At 45.6% G+C, this 23,576-nt stretch overlaps 1 protein-coding gene across 5 annotated transcripts in view; it reads right to left on the minus strand.

Annotated features, from left to right (window-relative positions):
• DGKI (diacylglycerol kinase iota) overlaps positions 1-19,302 on the minus strand; it is a 218,909-nt gene extending 199,607 nt beyond the window's left edge. For 4 of the 5 annotated variants that reach the window (XM_049821631.1, XM_049821632.1, XM_049821630.1 and 1 more), the window contains exon 1: positions 19,112-19,302. In XM_049821631.1, the coding sequence (XP_049677588.1) occupies positions 19,112-19,302 (191 nt within the window). The remainder of the gene's footprint in view (positions 1-19,111) is intronic. The other variant, XM_049821635.1, reaches the window with a different exon arrangement.
• Positions 19,303-23,576: the final 4,274 nt, after the last annotated feature.

The following is a 23,576-nucleotide window of genomic DNA, read 5'->3' on the forward strand; positions in this document are numbered from 1 at the left end:
CATCCCAGTGGTGCTGCAGGGATTAATTTATTTCTGTACAGAGTTTAGAAAACCACTTTAGAAGTCCCCAGAATTTGTCATTCTTCCCAGAAAACACTTCAGAGAGAGGTTTGTGCTCAGCACGCAGGAGCCAAGAGCAGGGGTGAGGCCAGAGACCCAACCTCAGCTGCCGCCAGCACCCCAAAGCAGAGTGTGACCCCAACACAGCATCACCGGGATACCTGGCGTACAGGTCACTGTCTGCAAGCCAGTGCACTATGGTAAGGATTCCCACGCGCCGTGACAGTGGGTGCAAGAGTGGCTGTGCTCGAATGCTCATCAGCAATAACCAGACGGTACTGTTCTCACACCTCTTCTAAAGTCACAGCAAGCACCATCATGGCAATGAGCAAGACAGCTGGATCCCCAAAAAATATCAGGAGCCCTGTGTTTCTGCTCCCCTGCGGGCAGAAACACACGTTCCTCTCCAGCTCATAAAAGAAGCACCAAGAAGAGCGAGGAGGGAGACAAAACGAGTTAAGCAAATGTCACAAAAGCAAGACACAAAACAAAAGCACTGACACCCACACACAAGCCCTCAGGCAGTTTCTTGCCAGGGAGTCTATCCCCAGCACTACCTGCAGCTATTCACACTACTTTCTGACCCCTGTTATGTATTAATAATTCTTGTCGATGGCCCTTCTGCTAATACATTACTGCCGGAGTCATTCAGGTCAGAGCAGTAAACAGCAGCAAGAATAGTCAAGCCGAGCAGAGCCTGCCTGGCTCGGAGGGAGCAAGAATGCCTGAGAGCGCAAAGCAGCCAGCACAGATATTAATGCTGCAGTAGTAATTCAGCATTTTTCAAAATTTTGCTTTACAAACTGCATACAATCAGCGGCATGCAAAAATTGTACGAATTGACCATTTAATACAGTAGTTCAGATCCCATCAGCTTGGGCACAAGAACCGTTTGCCTAATTTAGTTTGCTCCCTGCTAAATAGCCCTCCTAGCCCTTATAGCACAGGCAAAAGGTAAGCATCAGATGACATACCCTGAAATATTTTAGCTCCAGGAATCCTGATTTTCCCAACACAACCAATTCCAAACAGACAAGCCACTAAGATTTGAAGTGCCCTCAAAAAGGAAGCAGTTAAGTTCTTCCACAATTCATTTACCTTTTACATATCACTACCATCATGTTTCCCATATTTATTTTCTAAACCAGCTACAGGGGAATGTTAACTCTATTTTCACATAGTTTTCCATGCTTAAAAAAACATAACAAAAAGATTCATGGAAGGAAAAATTGTGGCTTTACACCTGGAAAAGTCCACATGAGACAGGAAAACTGTTGCTCATTCTGACATCTCTCTATATAAATGAGATTTCCTTTACACCACAGCATCCTGATAGACCCCAGAAGCTTAGAGCAATATCCTTTTGGATGCACAACTGTTCCTTCAGTGCATATTTACTGGATTTCTTCTAGCCCATCAGTCTTTATTTGGAGCTATATTTTTATGCACGAAACGGTAGCTTTCAGAGGAGGCAGGACTTATTAAAAAGTTCTTCTGTTCCAGCTGCTTATTCCTCACTTAAACTCATCATTAATCCTCTTTTTATGACACCATAATTGTCCCTATGGCAACCAATTATGACGTCACAAACAAGATTAGAATTTTAGATAGGGGAACAGAATTAGCTTCTTCATTATTTTTTTAGGTCCCTAGCGGCTGTCACGCCTGATCAAATCACTGGCCTGTGAGTTCAAGAGCTTTTTTCAATATCAAAAAAATACCTGGTATTTTAAAGGAAGGCAGCCAGAAACACAAGCAGTGGCACATGTCCAGTGAAAGATGAGAATTTGTACTGCATGGGGAGAATCCTCCCCCAGCCCCTGCAGGTCCTCCTGTCACCCCCCTGAAGCAAGAAAGCATTGGCAACTCTGGTGACATTGTGGGTACTTAGTAGTCAGACTTGCTACAAATGTGATTCATTTTCCTATAAAAGCCTGATCATTCTGTGGATCCTACTAAACATTTCCCTTCAATTATTTACTGCAGCAGTGAAGTCCCTATTAAATACATACAAAACAATCATGTATGGCAAGTAAAGGAAAAGCCCCTGAGCTCACTTATTTCATCATATTTTCTTCTACTCATAAACTAAATTGCCACAGTCTATCATCTGTCTTCCTGCAGAATAATCACAAATACACTTGAATGCCTGAAGTGATTTACATTACCCTTCCCTAATCTTTTTTCATTTCATCTGTACTTTTTCAAGCTTCCAACAAATCAAAGAGGGAAAAAACAGAAAAAGAACAAAGAGGTCAAATATCAGCCACCCAGGTACCATTCAGCACATCATCAACAATTGGAGGCGTCACATATTAAAGATAAAGATGATTTATCCCCATTTATCCCCCCGCAGGTTAGGGTTATGCCATTATGGCAAGGTGAATGAGTTAGGGTAGCAGCAAGAGTTAAGCTAAGAGCAAAGCTCATCAAAGAAGGGGGCTTGCCCATGGAATAAGACCAGGACCCGCACGGAGGCACCAGCCCCCCCACCCCTAATACTTGTTCCTTTCGCTGGCCAGGTCTGGCTATGAACCATTAAGGAACAATCCTCAGAGACCAGCGTAGTCATAGGTAATCCATGCATTTTACTTTCCAGGTAATTTATAATAGTTCATGGAAAACATGGCAAATGTGTCCAGATTCTGTAGAAAAAGGGCAAGAGATTTACTTTCATGTCCTGCTTTGGGACTGAATCACAAGACAACTGCCTCCCAGCTGCCCTTGCAGCTGGCAAAGGAGTTCCTTTTAAAGGTACCGTTCAGAGCAGGCAAAATGGTAACATCTCTATTTGGCTGTAGAGCTACTGCAGCACTTTTTAAAACTGACATACTTGCCAGTATCCACTAAAAGAAGTCACCACCTCCACTTCAAACTAGATTTATCTCTTGCCAAAAGAAAAAAAAAAATCCCCAAAAGCCTCCCCCTGAAAAAAGAAACATACTTTTTAAAGAAGAAGTTCCCATGTTTTGCCCTTTTTTTTTTTTTTTTTTTAATTTGGAAACATTTGTAAAACACTAACAAGCACATACATCTATTCATCCTATTTGTAGGAAGGGTCTACATAAAAATTAATTTTAGATTTGTAAGACTGCTCTCCACAGAGTGTCTGCAGTCGATAAAGATGGGCTCTTTCAGAGGACAATTTGGAGCCAGAGCCTGAATTAGGCTGGCAAAATGGTCCTCTGGAGAAGACTCTTTCACTTGCTAATGGCTGTTGAGGACATCAAGGGAAGGTAGCCTCCCCAGCCCAAAATTATCCTTCAAGAATAATTCCTCCCCTCCTATTGACTTCTTCACACATATCAGTACTCACAATTCTTCCAAAGCAAGTAAGAAGTGACACCCACCATCAAAGCGTGCACACGGAGACTGATTCATCACAGCAGAACCATTAGAAGGAAATGCATTAGTCTTAATGGCAAGAACTGTGCACTCACATTGTCTCTTCCCAAGAAAGTTCTTAAATCCTGGGGGAGTCAGATGACGGGAACAGCAAAACCAGTACAAGCAGACACTGTTCTTTGACTGACAAGTCATCAATCCATTGCCAAGACATAATTTATTATAACAAACACTGTCTTGCTATTTTGCCTGTCATTTATATTCCTTTTTGGGTTGTAGTTACCAACACCATTCAGCCTGGAACAGAAGACAGTCATCAACCATCCACATGGAGCCATTAAAAATACACTGGTGCTCTTTCTCCACTGCCCAGATTAGTTGGATAGGAGCTCCTCAGTCCTGAGATCCAAATCTCACAGAAAGTTGACTTCTACAAAACTCTCACCCCGTTGACCCGAGCACACCGTGGTGCAAACCCAGCAACCAGAGCACGGTGGGAGAGACCACCATCCGGCCAAGATCCACCACCCTGATACCCCTCCCTGAGAGAGGGTAAATGCCGATTTGACTGCTCCGTGGTCAAAAAGGAACAGCAGAAATGGCTAAAGAACAGGTCAACACTTCCTGAGGGCAGAAGCCTTTTCAGCCCTAACATAAGCAAATGCTTTCATTCTCTGTAAGGCAAGAGTTAGTGTCCAATAAGTGACTACTTGGGGTTTTATTAACCAGGTGCATTCTGCCAGTGGCTGCAGGGGCAGACTCCTGGGCACAGAATAGTCTCAGAAAGAGGAGGAAAGGAAAAAACACCACCACCATTAACCATACACCTGATGTACATTCAGCTTTCAGACATCCCTGGAGAATGACCCCTCTGTTTAGCTATAAAAATGTGGATGGCCATCCACTACCCAATATTACTCTGATAATATACTTTAATCATGACATCAAGAGGCTCCTGCTAGCAGTCAGAGGACAATTCATCTTCCTTGTTCATTCAGTCTCTGGTCCTTTAGGAGAGGCTAAGTATCACAGGGCTGATTAGCACTAAACATGGTTATTACAACATATTTCTATCATAGAAAATTAATCATGACCAAGATACTTTCACAGATTCTACCAAATAACAGCTTTGGCTTGCCAGAACTCAGCATTTCCATTCTTTGGGAAATTCTCATGTTCCCAATAAAAACAAAATAACTTATGTCTTCTAAATCAGAGTGAAAAATTACTCAGCATGAAGAAATTCCAAGGAATTATAATATCAACTATTCTATATTTCAGTTAAGATGAATACATTAATGTGTTGCTCATCTATTTTTTTGAAAACAAAATCAGCATCTTCCCCAGAAGATTTCAGTTGGAAAATATTATGTCACAATTCTTAAAAAAAAAAAAGTTCCACTGGGAATTTTTCAGCCACACTTTTCCATTACAGAAGACTGGAATTACTAGCAAATGTGTATGTAGCCATGCCTTCACAAGCATTACCTCATGCCCAGTTTTCTCTTAATTTAGAATGAGGGGTCACTGTCTTGAGGAACAATCATGTGTTTTCCCATTGCTGCTTTATTTGAGCAGACCCTTCGCAAAATGTCTTTGAAGTCTTCCTCGTGTTTTTGCACGTACCCACAGCTCAGCCTCATCAGGCATACCTGCTCATTGCCACCACCGCCTTGTTTGTACACCTCCGTCGTTCGAGTCAGACGCTGACGTGCACTGTTGTGCCTGCGACCGCCTAACGCTAAGACATTCTCACTGGTTTGCATTTATCCTCCTATTATTTGTGTTTTCACACACAATAGAAGCCGCTTTGCCTGCCTGCATAGTAAATTCACCTCATTGTCTTACAACCTTGCTGTGAGAAGCTGTTAGGATTGATTCACAATAGGACCAACATTTCCATCAAGCAAGTATCTCTCAGCACCTGACAAATTGTGACACCTTTTGCAGCATGACAGAATCAGAAATAAAAAGCTCCCGCTGGATGTTTGGGCAGGGGCGGCTGGGGAAGGGGCTACCACGCAGGAAGCGGGGGCCACTGCCCAGGCAGGGCTTGGCCACAGCAAGACCCGGGAGAGCCTTGTGTTTTCTGGCCATGACCTCCCCCATCGCCAGCAGGAATGGACAGGAGAGCTGACTTGCCAGGGAACAGCCTTTTGAGACAGCAGGCTGCTCCTCCTACAGGAGGGGAACTCACGTCTTTTTCTTTTTCAGCCTTTGGATCGAATCGGGGTAAGTTGGGCTACGATTTTTCCATGCTAGCTTATTTCCTCCTCCTTTTCTTTCTCTGTTTCACATTGCTAATGGCCTCTTTCAAGGTTGGAAAAATTGCTGTTATAAAGCATTACCTAGGACAAGCTAAGCATGACATCCCACCCTCCCTCGTTGTCCCCATCTCATCTCATAATTGCTTGTGACCCACTGGAAATGCCTGTCTTTGGTCAGCTAAAGGGTCTAAAAGCCTGGCTGGGGCTGAAGTGATCAAAACTTCTTTGTATGATCTACAGCTCCAAACACAAGCAGATGGGAGAAGCAGGCATGCGCCAGAGCTCCCAGACCCAGCTGTGGGCCCACGTCCCCATCCTCCAGGAGACAGGCAGTTGCAGCTTTCATTTAGTACCATGCACAGCTGCAGAGGATAGTAAAATAAGGTCATTGGTGGCAGAAAGGCAAGGCCATCTGGTATCTTGGCACTTCACATGTGAAAGAAGATGATCTCCGATTTTCAGGAAGCAAAAGACATGAGTAATCTCAGGATAAAGGCCAAAGACTCAAAAGAAAGTGAATTACCTTCTTTTTCTGCTAAGTCAGGAAAGGCATAATCAGTATGTGATGAAAGCTTTCCCTGCCGCTGCCTGCGCTGCAACTCTCCCTGAACAAACAATGGCCCTTAGCAATTAGGAAGCGAGGAGGAATGAACCCAGCATTTTCACAACCACAGGTCAGCTCCCCTCTTCCTTCCATCTCCCTCCCAAAATCAGTCATCATATCTTCTGTTCCTGCAGAGACACAGCAGTAGCTGTGAAAAGAGAGGAGACCCCACACCAGGGTTCAGCAACTGTGGCTTACCCTTCTTCTGTGTTCACTGTGTACGCTTGTTTTAGTTGAATTTGGTACAAGACCAGGTACCAATATAAACATAAAACTCAAAGTCTTCCTTCAAAAAAAGGGAATAGGAAATGTAAGCAGCTACTGTATGAACAGGTTGAGGCTATTTTCACATTCCCATCAGAGCTGATGGCAGAATTACATTTGGTTGCTTTCCTTTTGGCACCAGGGAGGTAGGGATAAGGGGGGGAAGAGTGTATTGTGCAATCCAGGGATTAAGGAGGAAAAAACCATATTGCCCAACCAAGGGATTAGAGGAGCCTTTTCTTTTAAATTCCCTGTTATCTGATCTCTCACATTTCCACCAGACGCAAGGTGAAAATTGGGAAGAATGCATTACTTGATCTTGAATAGGCGACTCTAGGTGACTACATATGAGGTAATAAAAATATTTGTGTGTCATACTAAAGATCTCTTCCAGTTACAGACAACAGATGTGTCTTTCAAAAAAGAAAAAAGGGAGCAGAAATTACTCCATAAAAAAAAAAGAAAGAGATCAACATATTTTTTTTTCTGAAACACATTCATTAAGGGGAGAGCTCACACAGAACCTCTCTGGTCCACCCAGCCCTGGAGAGTATTTCTCCAAGTGCTTCTGGCTTGAGCCTGCCCACAGGCTTGAATGAACATACATAATGCTTGGCTTATGTTGTTGATGGCTATCACATCCCCAAGAGGGGTCTGGACAGAAGGTTGCTGTTGGGCTGGGAGACCCCGTGCTATTCCCAAAGGGAAAGACGTGCAGTATCCTCTCTGGAAGGCAGAAAAGCGGTGCTCCAGCCAGCCCTCCCTTTGGAGGGCACCAAAGTCTTCCAGGCCAGACTGTCAACAGCCATCCCTGCTAAAGGTTATAGGTTTTCTCCCTCTCAAATGGATTAATGCTTGACAGGTAAGGAGATGTTTTGGAAAAGAACTGCCACCCCTAGGTCACTTGTCTGAGGGTCATCAGGTTAACAGTTTCTAAGCACAACATATAAACTTTGTAAGGGGGCATCTTAACTGCTGTATTGGTCCATCCAGCCCAGAACTGCCCCAGCATCACAGCCAACATTAGTCATCCCTTCCGCTATATGCTGAAAGAAGAGAAATAAAGAGCTGACAAGACAGAGACCAAATAACCCAGCACTCAGTAATTTTGCTGTTCACTCTGAATCATAGCACATTTATCAAATGGTGATATGGCCCACATCAGACTCAAGGAAATGAAAAACATTGTTTTGCTGTTTTCCGTCCAGGCTGAATCAAGGCCAAAAGAGAGTCCACACAAGCATCACAACACTACCCTACATCCAAGCCACTGTGAGTCTACTCCAGCACGGTTTGTTATGCATCAGCAGGGCTTGTTGAGAACCTTTCAGCATTTCTTCGACACCTGAAAAAGGTGGAAAAAAAAGAAAAGCTGAAAAGCTGGAGAAGGCAACTGGTGCCTCCTCCTTTTTGCCACAGGTTTGCATTACATTGACAGAAGTCCAAAAAACAGCCTTTATATTTATGCCCAATTGCACATAAAACATGTACATAACCACTCTGCAGCCTCTGCAACATAGTCTACCACCACAGGGCTTGAAATCTTTCAGTACTGCAAATCTAAAGGGGAAAGGAAGCAGCTTATCATGAGCATCTTGATAGTAAACAATCAGAGATGCAGCACTGGACTATAAAGCTCACACTAGCCTTGGAAGAAGGAAAAAAAACTGTTGGAGCAAGCTCAATAACTTAAATCTAACCTTGTAGAATGTGAAGCCCAATGTTTATGTGCTCGTGTTCTACATTCACCGCACCATGCACCACACAGCCCCAGGTACGTAAACCCACACAGAGCACTGGTGTCTTGTCAGGAAAGTAGGGCAACAAAGGCACATTACAGAATGAAAAGGGAGAGAGAGCAACTCAAAAATAAATAAATCCAGAAACTCTATCACAGTACAAACTGGCCAGGGACAAAACAAAGAAGCTACCTGTTCCAAAGCCAAATATACCACCCTGCAAGAGAAGTGACAGTTCCAACTGTGGCTACCTGCAGAGAAAGAATGAAAAATAAAGAATAGCTTAAGTTCTTCTCACTAATGGAAGGCCACCCACAACCAAACATGCCAGCTGCATCAGTACTGTTGCTAATTCCTTCTTTAATGTCATTTGAAATCAGGCTAAAACCTGGAGGTGACTACAGTGCCAGCAGCAAAGGATCCTATGAGCACAAGCAGCTGGCAAGACACTGGTACTGGATATCCCTTAAGGCAATAGCGTCAAAGGCACTTTTCTTTTGTTTCCTACCTACATGGGTTTTTAACATGTGAATTCTTTCAGTGTCTCAACCTACAAGCAACCTCAAAACTCATAATGAAAGTTTATTCACATCTTTGGCATTTCACTTACTTTCACAGGAGAGTCCATTGTCCTCTAGGGCATCATCTCAAAACCATAAATCAGGCTAACATTAGCAATTAATAACCAAGGACCTGGCCTAGCACGCACCTACACATGGCACTTCATCACCTTCAGAGAATCTACAGGATGCAGTGCTTGAGGTGGAATGAAACTCAATGTGTTTTCACAACAAAAGGATATACTCCTGAGATCATTCACTAATTGGATAAAAGCATAAGAACTACCCCATTACCATCCCTAGAGGAAACTCATTAGCAACCTAATGAAATAAAGTGATGACAGGAAGGTATTTTCTCATCATCTTTTAATGCTAACAGGCTTCAAAGCCATTTTGCTTCCTCACCCTTTCCTATGGTGCCCAGAAACCCCATGGCAGCTCTCACAGCATCACAGGCAGTCCCCTCTCCTGCATATTACACAACATCAGGGAGCAGTTTCAGAGCACAGAGGGATTCTAAGATGTTCAACTCATCATCTTTGATGAATCTGTGCAATTGAAGCTTAATCCCTGCCCCACTTGGAAAATGCTCCCCAGTGGGTCAGGCTTCCTGATGAGTCATACAATTTAGAAGGCAGATAATCTAGCTATTAGGGGCTTTGCTGTTTGTTTTTATGAAAAGCCAAATTCAGAAATGTTTGAAAAATTAGAAATATTGAAGCAAATCTCACAATTGTGAAAGATTTTGAAGTTGGTGAAATTACAAATTTTGAAGCGAGTACTACATAAGCGTAGTGCTTCTTATGTCTATATTTAATATGAGAATTCCTTTTTCTCCTCCTGTAAAAACCGTCAGATCATACCCCCAAACGGTCATATATCATCATATAGCCCTAAGACGACACACTTTAGGCCTACATATTAAACACACATTCCTTAGTAATGGTGAGGGAGGAGTGGAGAATTTTTTATTCACCTGAAAATAACGAAAAGCAAGACAAGGCATTCACTCACCGTATTTCCACTATCCACACCTACATCTCTCACCACTAAACACCTTCCTCCAGGTCCCTAGACATTCAAAAAAAGCCCACATCTTTCCACCAAGGGCTCTTACATACAGTCAAACAGCCAAAGCCATCAGTATTATTTATCTCTCCGATGCATCTATAGCCCAGCTGAGGCTATAGGGCAGCCAGTGGTACCATTCCCCAATGCTAACGAGTAAACTCACTGCTGATAGCATGTACCTTATCGGCAGCCTGCTGAGAGCAGCATCCTACATCTTCTCCTATCTCCTGTTTATCCACAAAGGTGCACAGCAGGAGCAATGACATGTTAAGTTAGTATGCCTCAAACCTAAGTACAATTAGACACCTCAGTTCTCTCTGACTACATGGCCATTTGGCTGCAACAATGAGGGCTAGTCTCAGGTTGTACGTAGGGCCAGTGAGCTGGAAAAATTTCTAGGTGGAACTTAAAGCCATAACCCCTCAAAAAAGGGTGGATGCCCCAGATGATAAAAGAGCAGTTTCCCATTATGAACTGTAAATTTTGAAGTTGGACAAGCTTTCAAACAACTGTTAAATGGAAGGGGATTCTGACAGTGCCATTCAGAGCTGCATTTCAAGGGAAATGCAGAGGTGAAAGGTTCAGGACCTCACTACCAAGTCTTTTCCTAGCTTAAGTGTTTCAAACCACCAAGCTTTCTCAAAAACGCAGTACAGAAAGCATCAGGGAAATACCAGGCTCAGTCCCAGAGTACAGACTCAGCCCTGCACCAGCTTACTTGGCCAAGAGTGCAGTAGTTAGTGACCATTAGTTCCTCAGAACCAGCTAATAAATCTTTCCCTTCCTCCCCCCATTTACCTACCCCTTTACCTACCTTCATGCTGAGCCATTTCAGTAAGTTAGTTGGAGGTGCCGAGACATTCAGAAGAACCACTTAGTGCCCTGTGGCCGCCTCAGGCTACCATAGCTCTTTAAAAATGAACCCTGCCATTTGCTCAATGCACAAATAATTCAGAAGTAAAACTCAGGTATATTGTCCTCTAAACAAGATCAAATCATAATATTCATGCACAGCTGGCCTCTGCCTCTCCCCCAACTTCCAGGTTTTCTCTGAAAGTTGCAATTCGAATTCTCTTCTGTTCCCCTCTCCTTTTAACCTGGATGAGAGGCCTTGCTGTTAGAACTAGGGTTGAGGATCTGTTCCCACTTGGTCACACAGACACCATCTGCCATCTTAAATAAGTCACTTTATCTTCCTTTGTTTCTCAAAGTGGATTTACAGAGAATCAGTCCTACACTGCCTTTGTTAAGTAGGTATTATCACATACAGGTTACAGCCTCACAGGTGGAAAAAGCTGAGACGAAGTATAATGGACAAGTATTAGACTTTTTTTTGTTTGAGGTAAGGCTCTGACCAGCACACTAGATTTTTTGGTGTTAAAAAACCCAAACAGCCACTTCTTTGACACTACGTTGTCTCCTACTCCATTTGTGGGTCTCTTCTGCAGACCAAGATAGGGGGTTGAGTTCTTTTGTAACAGAAACAAGTGTAGTGAGATTTAAGGTGAAAAAACCCACCTTCCTTCCTAACCACAGTCACCCCAACTCCAGTGTTACCTTCAGAGAAGGATTCAGGCACAGTCTGGATAGGGAAGGCTGTGCAGGATCACAGAGAGACAAGGTGGTGCTGGTGTGATGGCCACACGCATCTTAATGTTCACCAACAAAATCCTCCCTGAATTCATTTACAGGCAAAATGCAAAAGACAAGTTTCCAGAGAGGCAACAAAAAAGCCTTTATGTGTTGGCTGAAATGCTATCGACTTCCCTGTTGGTGGCATAAAGCGGGTTGCACGTGCATCAGCAACGGCCTTACCAGAAGCTCAGCACCCTGAGAGACAGGGTTACGGGAGAATTCAGGGGCTGGCACAACACAGGCACCAGGGAAGCAGTTATGCTCACAGGCCAGCATGTCCACACCAAGAGAAGCAGAAAAAGAGAAATAAAAAGTGCAGTAAAGGTAGAAATGGGAAGTGAAACCAGAGAGACCTGGTGGCTTTAGCTGGACTTGCAAACCTTGGACTCGGCTCTTGGCACAGCACCTTCTGTCAGACAATGAGCAAATATATTAACATTTTATATGCATAAATATGTATTACCTCCAAAGAAAGGACAGTTAAATAAAGGGAGGAAAACTGCACACCATAGGCTAAATTAGCAACATAATGACATCCCTTCATCTTACATTCCTGGGCATTTATACAGAGCACGCACCGAGGCTCCCGAACACACAGCTCACGCTGGTACACTTTCCTCAGCCCACACAAGGTCCAGCAATTATTTAGTAGAGTGTACAGATGGTTTTCCCACATAGCTGCCACCTGCAAAACACGCAGCAGAGTCCTCCATCCCCATGTCCTTCACCCTGAAGCTACTTACCATGATGTCACCTTACCCATACACAGCCATCAAATACCCAGCACTAACCCACGTGGGGGCTCCTATAGACTCTGTACACATACATGGTCTTCTCCTAATGTACTCTTAAATGTTTTTTCATATATGCCCAGACCCATACAGCTTTTCTCTGTTAAGAGCAACAAATGGTCAAATCGTTCAAAAACCACAAGGGGGAGTGGGGACAGCTCAAACATCAGGGGCATGCAGGTGAACAGTATAATTGAGTTAATGCATCACTCCCACGTACAAATATTTTTAAGAAACAAAACAACTTTGTAGAGACTGAGACACAAAAAGGAGCTCCAACTTTCCACAGCCGTTTTATTCCAAGGCAAAGTTCCTTGTTATCAGTTGTGTAACTAGAAGAGGTTGCCACAAAGCTGTGAGCCTCCCTTGCCTGATTATTTTCTTCTTCTTTCCCCTTCCCTCTTGTCCTTAATATCTGGGAAATCCTTTGGCTGATAGTTGGTATTTCATTCCCAGACTGTGCTGGATTTACTGATAAAGCAGCAGGAAGACCACACAAGACTGCTGTACATACGCATCACCTTCCCAACATCTTGGTCAAGTTGGAAAAAAACAAACAACAACCCACACAACAGAAAAAACTGACAAAAGCCCGGTGAGGCTTCAAGCAAATCATTCCATCAGCCCCATGACTGACCCAGGCAAGAACTGACTACCTGCTCATTTCTTCCAAAGGACTAGTCAGAATAAAAGCATTTTTCCACCCCATCAAAAGTTACGTGGCATCTGATTCAGCATTTTTTACGCAATGAAATTTTCCACCTGCAACAGTCCCAGGGCAATCTGAGTCTACAGGCCCATGCCTGTGCTACACAACAGCTTTATTATGCACTCTTAGAGGCTCCCCCTTTCAAATCACTGATGCATTTATCTCTTCCCAAGTATGTACGTAATTCCGCTGCAGCTCACATGTAGCTTTACCCAGAGTTATCATTCATAACGTGTCTTTTGTAAAGTGCTGCTAACCTCAGATACAGAAGGGAGAACACAAGACATGCTCTAAATTCAAAGACAGTCCTTTTACTTTGCATGACCTAGAGACATCGATGGCCAGACTTGCAGCTGCATCTTGAAGTCTGGAGGGAACTTTAAATGTCAGCCTGGTTTCCCCATAGTATTATTCTTGTTTCTGAACCATCCTAGCCTTTTTCTGCATTTTGCTCCGACACAGAACTTCCACCTCAAAGCTTTATAAAAGAAAGAGCTTCATGACGGCCCTTTCGTGTACCAAAAATGTCCAGCGATACGCTTTGGGAGAAAGTGATAAAATGGTGATGGATGTTTTGGGTGACAAAGTAAATTGAGTCACTGTTATGCGGGTGGGTGGTAACAACTCTGTACAGTACATACCTGAAACTCTTAAAGACAGTTGTAAGCAGGTCTTATGGGATTAGGCCAGAAAGTGAGAATTATTTTCTTGACATTTGGTAGAAGATAAAAATTCATCCATCATTTTCATGCAGAAGAACCTCACTCGTTTATAGAAATAGGATGTATTAAGATTCAAGGAAACTCAAGTAAAAGGCATCAACACAATCAAAAGATCAAAAGGCTGTGTTGGATGTTTTCATTTTCACAAATGTCATTCAGCTTTAATTATTTATAATGCTTCACAGTACACTAGTAAATGCTGTCATGTTTCATAAAATAATGAAGTCTTAGTAATAGGAGACACCTCTACCATCCTGTCTCTATTTAATATTTACTGAGAAGTGATGTGTGTTTTATGATCATTATCATGTCTGTAAATAAGTGAAGCAAAAAATAAGGATATTTCCTATCCTTAAATTTCTATTTCGGTCTAAGGCCCCATCTGTAATCCCAGGTACTTATATGCTCATCAACAGTGATGAGGCTTGTGTAATCAGGGATTTCCCAGGATTTCTCTGCTGTAACTTTTTCCCCTTCAAATGCAGTAACAAAACTACTCTAATTATAACTCTAGCTACTTTTTGCCACAACAGACAAGCAGTTATTGCTGATGGTGCAGAAGGAGAGGTCAGCTCGATTCTTGGCTTCTGCTTGCAGAGGAAGGGTCGGGAAGGCACACAAGGCACATCCCAAACAGATTCATTTGGCAAGTCGGGGAGAAACATCAGCCAAGGAAACTCAAACCACCTATTTTAGACAGCAACATTCCTGGGTGGAACTGGACAGCCAACAGACATGGTGAGTTAAGAAAACCAGCACCTCCAGCCGCTTTCATTACTAAAAGTAAACGCCCGATTCCCTGCTCAGGCAAGCCGCCTTAGCCAAAGGCGAAGCACGATAACCAAGCTGCCAACCCACTGCCTATTAGCGGCACAGGACGCCGAGACGATTTGTTACAGCCCCACTTCTGGAAATCCCCAAGCCATGTGCAAGGAAGAATCCTAAAGCCTGCCGCCTGCTGCGTCAAGCAGGATCTCTCCACTTGGTCAAAATGAAATCACATTTCTCTAGATAAACTACTCCCTAGTGACAAGTGTTTGCCAAACGCCAACTGAGCTCTCACAAAAGTTGTAATACTTACAACTTAAAACTTACAATGCCACTAATCAAGATTCTCTGGATTTCTAAATAGTAGGAAGAAATTAAAACCCATTTCCATTATAGGTGGTTTTGGTTGGTTTGCTTTTTGGCTTGTGTTGGTGGTTTTGGGGTGGTGGGTTTTGTTTGGTTTCGGGGTTTGGCGGGGGGGGGGGGGGGTTACTTTTTATTATTTCTCTAAGCTTAAACAATTAAATGACAAAACTGCATTTCAGATAAATTTTTAGATCCGCAAACACCTACAGGAAACCTGCCAGATAGAGCTTCATTTCCAACGTTTTCTCTAGCTGTAGCTTTTTATTGTGGAAATATTCTTAGTGAGCATCTCTTTGGTATAATCTGAATTTCTCTTCACTTCAAGCAGTACTTTGGGAAAGCTACTTTAATTTCTATTTTAGCTAAAAGAGACCATGAGATTCCTCACAGATCTTTGCAGTGACAAAATAATAAAAATTAAAAGGAAAGAAAAGTTTACCCACCAGCTTTGTGTTTCAATGTCTCGTAAACATTCTGCCAGGTCTAGAAATGTAGGGGTAAATACTACTCCAAGAACCAATCTGTAGAGAGCATTTCTCTCTGACAGGGGTACATATTTAATAACTTTTTTCATTTGCCAATTTATTCCTAGTGGGGTGGGAAACTGAACTTTTGGTTCTATCAGTTTATGAAAAAAATAATTCATTTTGTGAGCCCGTAGTTCAGGTTTTAAGCAGAAAAGCCAAAACACCTTTAAGATACTTAATTCCATTTTTGTAGGGTAAAAAATTAGCCCTAAAAATTCCTGCTTAGCTGTTGGCATTCTGATGTTAGCATTCAATTATTAAGTGTTGGCCTCATTGAAGTGCATGAGGCTGAAAAGAGAGACCATTTCTCCGAGTTTTCATTCTCTCTGCACAGGGACCAGCTCTGCAAGACACCCCTCATCAAGGGATGGACACTTCTGATTGCTGACCACCCTTCCTTCCTTCCTTCCCTCACCAGGCCTGTACCCCCCGGCTGAGCTCCGGCAGCAGCACCCCTATCACGTCAGGCACCCCGTCTGCAAATTAAGATCCACTTAAGGGATGTGTGTTGGCAGCACACACACACACACAGAAACAGGCACACTTTAAACCCATTAGCTCACACACGAGCACAGATAAGTGGCATATCCCCACTGTGTATATATACATAATTACAGCATATCCCTAGGAAAAAAACCAGCAAGCAAACATCTACTCTTAACAGAATGATGAGCTTTTGGTACAGACAACAAGCTTGATGAATGTCAGGTGCAGGGTGGGTATGGCAGGGAGCACGGCAAGGTCAAGGGAGTTTGAGCTCCCTATGAGGCACACCTGGGTTATTTAAAGCCAGTTTTTTCCTCCCGCTGGTTCAATATGGGGGACAAACATGCCTACACCGGTATTTACTACACAAAATCATTATGTATGTAATAGAGCAGTTTCTGCATTGTGAGCCACTGGCTCGTTTTCTGAACTATGTTACTCACAGTTTTGGTACAATTCTAGAGAAACTAACAAGTTATTTGTATGCAACAACTATGGCATTAGCTAAATAGATCTGCATTACAATGAAAGCAGTTGCTGTTTAGCAACAAAAAAAAAAAAGGGGGGGGGGGGAGATAAGACCTTAAGCCAGGCTCAGGTAAATACAGTTTCATAATAGGGAATGATTAACATAAAATTGGCACAGGAAATATTTTTCTTCTTCCTTTTTTCCCTTGTGACAATACCTTGACCTCTTCCAACCACCCATTTCATTCCTTCAGTTGCCACCAACAGATTTTTTTAACGTGCATTTTCATGAATCTTTATTATTTTAAGCAAGTTCCAACTGTTGGTTTTTTCTGCATGTATAAATACAGATATATGGGTGTATGTCAGTGTAATGCCCCTGCATAGAGAATCCTAAATGAGCTGTTTGAAAGTCTCTGTGAAGCCTTGAGTAGTTTCTATTGTACCAGTGGATAAGGGAGTCCAAGTGCCAACATAAATAGATTTTCCTGTACATAATATAGTCATTTACATTTACAAATGTGTTCCAGCACCATAATTTACTAAGAGAAACGGTAGCAATTTAAGGAGTCTGGGAGTGCAGGGTGTGGAGAGCCCAGTGGAGGTCTTTTGTGGAAGTTTCCTACTCTTCTACCTACTCAGATTATTCTCATTGTGGATAAATGAGAGACTGCACATTATTTGTAGGAAACCAGCTCCAAAAGAAGAAAAGGTGTGGAAATCCAAGTATGCAGAGAAAAGGCACTTTCTCACACATATCCTAAGTCAAGTAGAATGAGTAATATGCATCAAGAGATGCTTAGGAAAAGGCTTTTATAATCTGAAGCTTCAGGACTTGTTCTACACTTGCCTAGATGGAGGAGAGGAGAGGCAGGAGAAAGAAGAGAAAAAAAAACCCCTGCATTTCCTCCTACGAGTGTTTATTATAAAACTCTTACAAATATCAACTGTGCAGAAAACTTCAAGAATACCCATATCTTTAACACACTTCTAGATAATCTAAATAACAGGACATTATAAACAGATTTTAACATCCTCCCAAGATATTAATGGGGCACAGGACCCAAAAGAAAAGGAGGGGAAGATGCCAAATTTAATGAAATAAAAAAGAAAATTTAGAGTCTGAATAGAGCACCTCCAAGATTTATTGCAAACACCATGCCTTCTGTACCAAGCGTAGACACATTAGCAAACCTGTCTCATTAGCAACTACATCAACAGCCCACCTACAGAATCTGCCTTTACCTGCAGTAGACAACTTGCCCCTAACCGGCATGCGCTAGGAAAACTGTCAGGGTAGAGATGCAAAAATACCGAGAAATGACTGACGTAATGCTCTTTAGGTGTCCAGCAAGTTTTCCTTTTCACATCACTCACCTTACTGAGTCTAGTATGAATCATCCCAAACTTCACACTCACCAGTGAGACCATCAGCCCTAACGGGGAAGTCTTTCTGCATACATGAACTATTATATAAAACTTCAGCTATGGAGAGTGTTTAATTACATCACATTTAAGCCCTACCACATGCAGAGACTCAAACCATTACTAAGCTACCTCAAACGTGAATTGACAGCACATAAGAAAGAAGCATATCCGCATTAGGGGAGATTCTTCAGCTAACTTACCTAGACCTAGAGGCACTCTTCCCTTGCAGAGACAAACTAAGTAGCAGCTCTGTATTTTCCATCTTCCCAGTCAAGAGGGCTCATCTCTAAGCACGCTAAAATACTGGTTACTGATGGTGTGCTGCCTCTGCTGGGGCTTTGCAGCCAGAAAGCTGCCAGAATTAGGTAAGACTTGAGAACTTTTTGGCATGAAGCTTCTCAGACAGCAATCACTTTCAGCCCCTGCTGCCCGTTAACAGATCTTGGGTGGTAACAGAAAAAGCAGACAAACCCCACCAACGTCCCCTTCGTACAGGTGTATTTCTACAGAAGGAAGAAACCCATTTATTTGACATCAGAGACACGGGATAAACGCACAGCCATAAAAATCCAAGACCCTGGCTGTGAAAGTAACACCCTGCTTCGGTCACAGCACGTCATGCGGCACCCCGCTCCCTGCCCGCTCTCGGCCCTCGCCCCGCGGACACGCGTGGGGGTGTGGGGCAGAGCAGCCCACCGATCTTTTCAACCGCTGGGGCTTACGCAACGGCTACCGGCACGGGTGGGGAGCGGGCAGAGAGGGGGGACCCGCGCTCCGGGAGACTTCCCACGGAGAAACCCCGCTCGGGAGCAGCGATGCCACCAGAAGCGTTTTTCCGATCCCTTTAGCGAGCGTTTGGAGGCGCCGGGCACACGGGCGGCCGTGATTTTATTGAAAAGGGCAAAGCGTAAGGACAGACCTATTCCCCTGGCAGCCGCGCAAGATCCCTGACTCTCTCCGAGTAACTCTGAAGTTCACCCCCGGTACACCGTCTCTCTCTCCATCTCCCCCGGCGCCGCCGCGCCGGAGGAGCACCGCAAACCTGACGGCAGCGGCGGGGCCGGGAGCAGCCCGCTCGCTTAACGGAACGCCGGTGCGGGGAGGAGGGACGTCAATTAGGCTTTGGGATGAAGAAAGAGCCCCCTCGGGCTCCAGGGTGCTGCCCCCACGCCGCTGCCCGGCCGCACCGCCGCCGGACCCCGCCTGCCGCCTCCCCACCCGCGGGCACCCCGTACCCGGGAGATGCCCCCGGGAGGGACACCGAGGGCGGCCGGAGGGTACCCCGCCCGCCCGGCACCCACCTGTAGGACACCTGCTTCCTGAAGGTGAGGCTCCGCAGCTTCTCCTCCAGGGACTCGTCTGCCGCCGACAGCCCCGGCTCCTCGGGGACCCCGGCGGCACCCGCCGCCTCCCCACCGCCCTCGGCCCCCCGGCAGCCGCCGCCACCCGCCGCCCCCGTCTCCTCCCCGCCGGCCGCGGCGGGGGGGTTCATTGCGGCGGGGCAGTAGAACCGACGAGGAAGAGGAGGAGTGGGACTAGGGGGGGGCAGGCGGGGGGCGGCCGGCGGCTGCAGGCGCTGGGGTGGGGGGGCGGCGGTGACCGGGGGGCCGCTGCCGGCGGGGCCGCGGGGCGCGCTGCGAGCCGCGGCGGCTGCAAATGGCAGCGCGGCCGCGCAGCATCCATCGGCGGCCGCACTGCAGCGGGGCATTGTGGGAAACTCCCGGCCGCCCACGCCCGGTCCCCCCCCCCCCCTCCCCGCGACACGCCCCTCCGCCAACCCGCCAATCGCCGCGCCGCACCCGCCGCCACGCCCCCACCCCACCCCTCCGCCGCCACGCCCTGCCGCGCCACGCCCCCCGCCCAGGCGTCAAGGGGGACCGCCGGGACGCGGGAGCCGGGGCTGGTTCTGGTCTCCACCGCGCCCGGCTCCCTCCTGTAGCGTCGCGGTAAAAATGCCTTCGAGAGCGGCTCAAGCGCCCCGGAGCACCCCGCGATGCTCCCGGGCGTCCGACAGCCCCGCGCTGGTTTACCCGTTAGCGGCGTCTGCGTGGTTTGGGGGGTTTTTGTTGGGTTTTTTTTCCCCAGGCAACCTCAATTTAGTACGCTCAGAATCAAAGCACCCCGCTCCGAAGAGATACCTTTGGATGCGAACATCACCGTAAAATAAATCGTCTTCCCGCCTTGTGTTCCCCCCCCCCCCCCCACCAACGCTGCACCCCGCTTCTCCCTTTTGTTCACTGGGGGAGATGAAGGAAAACTTTCCAGGGAGGCATCAGCGTGGGGCTGATGCGCTTTAAACGTGCTTAAATGCACATGAGCTGACAGCGACAATACGATTAAAGAGTACCGAAGAGGTCAAGGTCTGGGGCTATGCAGAAATTACAGCAGGAATTATGCTCAGCCAGTGCTTTGTTCTCCGCATCCATAAACTTCTGCAAGGCAGCGCAATCCAAAATGGAAAGAGAAGAAAAGAAAAAGAGGAGAAACACGAACAATGACACTCCACCGAGAGGGCAAACCCCACAGGAACAGATTCCAGAACCGCGCCTTCTCCACGGGTGACTTCCCCGGGTGGCCTTCCCCCTTCTTCATGGTCCTTGTACCACAGCGCAGCCAGCGGCATGACGGAAGGTCAAACAGGTAACGGCAGTTCCCCGCTCCCCGTATGCACCAGGGTGCAAATGTTGCAAAATCTTGGGTATCAGTCAGACTTACGGCACTCAACAGGTGCTTTGCACCCGATTCTTGCCCCTATTTAAGGATCCAGCCCCTCCAAACTTAGCACATACATCTTTCACCCCGACTTCGGCAATGACAGGCTCTGCAAGCCAGCCAGTCGACCTTTTCCTGTCCCTTGTTGGCAGCAGAGAAGGCTGATGAAAGGTGGATCTTTTTTACTGCAGTTCAAGCATGTAAAAGTTTAGCCAACTTTCAAAATTATATTCTAGCCCCATGCATAAATGATGTGTATATTATCTACACGCACATATGCTTCCCCCAATATGTATATAAATTTTCTCCCCCAAACCTCAGAGTACTTGTGGTTCCTAATGAAGCTCATAGAAGAAGGCATAATTAAGCAACGTAATACATGGCTTATTAGAAGCAAAACTAAAGCTCTTATGCAGAACCGTTAAAAGAAGGGCTGGATCCTGCTCTGAGCTGCATGCAGAGAGATCTGCAAACCAGCATGGAGCTCTACTGAATCCATCGATGCCCTTTCCATGGAGAGATGGGACCTCACTTGGAAAGTCTCCAGCTGAACTTCCAGGGAAATTAGCCACCAACATTGCTAGTGAAAGCATCCAATTTAAGAGCAAGTGACAACTATTTTATTTTTTCTTTTCCAGAAAGAAACTAAACCATTTTGAGGTGGAACTGCCAAAGAGCCATTCAGACCTAGCCCAACAGCCAGCTTCAAGGATGAGGAGCAGTGCCATAAGCCCCTCTCTCATCAGTGGTGTCTTCAAGCTTTTGTCGCCGGTGAAAACCGTATGGTCTGTTGCTATGAGAAGATGCCAATGGCGTGTGCGAAAAATACTTTAATGGCAAATTAATTTTGCATTTGGAGAGCAGAACAGTATGCATCATCTCACAGCTTTATTCTTTTCGCCTTTGGTCCCTATGAGCACAGCTCTGTGGCCTGTGCCCCAGCTAATCGCTCCACCTCCCCCAGAGCATCTGGAGCAAAGCCTAACAACAAATCAGAATTTCCTAACCCCCCCGCGCCAGCGAAGATCCACGCCGCTCAGCCACGTCCTCCTCCTCCTGCACAAACCCTATTGCAGCCCCTGCTTGTCAATAACCATTTTCCCCACATGACCACATTTATACTGTGCTCCGGGATTACCTGTTTTCCCTCTGACTGCTACAATTTGCATGAGTCATTTGCAACATGAAGTGCTAAATCGACTTCCTGTGCTTTTTTCTGAACATGAGCAATTATGAGAGAATCCGAGGCTGGTGAAGGAAAGCCCTGCTTACACAATTACACCTGCGGCAGAGCCGTCAATTGCTGCGGTTTGAGAAAGGCAGCAACAGCAAAAACTTCATCAGAGCATCACGTTTGCTCCAAGACGTGGCTGCAGACATACTGCTGGATCAGGAGGGAACGGATGAGTACAAAAATAGATTTTTAGCAGGTTTTGCCAGTATCTGGGATCATCAGCTGGCAAAAGCCTGAATTCCCATGGCCGGGATCTCATTTCTTAAGCTGGCAACTCGGCCAAGGGTTGGGTTGTTGGGTTAAGAGGAGCACCTCACATCACGCTGTGGTGACTCCCCTGCTCACCCAGGAGAGCTAACAGACTTCAGCAGGTGGGAAGCTCTTTTTCCTGGCTGGAAAATTCTCACCATAGTGCATGCTGTGAATAGCAGGGTGGATGGTGGGAATGAAAGAGGAAATGCAGAGAAAGGAGGGAATTCAGCCTTTTGGAGTAAAGCCAAGGGAAGGAGGTTTATTCCATTACTCACATGCCTGTTAAATCCCATTCTGAACACTCCAGTGTGCACAGGCTGTGTGCACTGCGGTAAATATTATTCAGAGTGGGAGGGACTGAAAATCCTATTCCTAATGGAAAAGAGGTGGCTATGTGAAAAAGGGGAGTGGGGAAGAAAGGGGTGAGGCAACCTTCCTTGTTTGGTGTGCCAGGCTAGCCAGTGAGAAGTCAGTCTACTTTAAATGCTCCATATTCCTTAAGGTCATAAAAAAATTCATCCTCAGGGTAACCCTCAACATTCACCCTCCAAGAAAACATACAAAATCACATATATTTGTGCACATACATGTGTGTATGTATGTGTTTGCATCCCCTCAAGTTTTGTTGTGTTTTTTTTTTTTTTTTTAAACATGACTGAACAAGCAGCCAGCTTCCCTTCCCAGATCCAATGCTGATACATATGCCCGCAAAAACATTCACTTTTGGTCAGCATTTGAAGTGCAAGTAGAGCACCGCTTATCCATCGGGTAACTGATGGATGCTGAAGCTTAACATGGAGCGACCTGGACTTGTGCAAAGCATTTGACACTGTACCACACAACATTCTTTTCTCTAAATTGGAGGGACATGGATTTGACAGATGGACCACTCAGTGGATAAGGAATTGGCCGGATGGTCACACTGAAAGAGTTGCGGTCAACGGCTTGATGTCCAAGTGGAGAGAAGAGATGAGTGGCGTTCCTCAGGGGTCAATAGTGGGACCGGCGCTGTTTGACATCTTTGTCAATGACACGGACAGTGGGATTGAGTGCACCCTCAGCGAGTTTGCCAACGACACCAAGCTGTGTGGCGTGGTCGACACGCTGGAGGGAAGGGATGCCATCCAGAGGGACCTTGAAAGGCTTGAGAGGTGGGCTCGTGCGAATCTCATAAAGTTCAACAGAGCCAAGTGCAAGGTCCTGCACATGGGTCGGGGCAATCCCAAGCACAAATACAGGCTGGGCGATGAGTGGATTGAGAGCAGCCCTGAGGAGAAAGACTTGGGGGTGTTGGTTGATGAGAAACTCAACATGACCTGGCAATGTGCACTTGCAGCCCAGAAAGGCAACCGTATCCTGGGCTGCATCAAGAGAAATGTGGCCAGCAGGTCGAGGGAGGTGATTCTCCCCCTCTGCTCCCCTCTGGTGAGACCCCACCTGCAGTACTGTGTTCAGCTCTGCAGCCCCCAACAAAAGAAGGACATGGACCTCTTGGAGCGAGTCCAGAGGAGGGCCACAAAAATTATCAGAGGGCTGGAGCACCTCTCCTATGAAGACAGGCTGAGAGA

This window comes from Accipiter gentilis, chromosome 18 (assembly GCF_929443795.1).
Source record: "Accipiter gentilis chromosome 18, bAccGen1.1, whole genome shotgun sequence".
Classification (NCBI taxonomy): Eukaryota; Metazoa; Chordata; class Aves; order Accipitriformes; family Accipitridae; genus Astur; species Astur gentilis.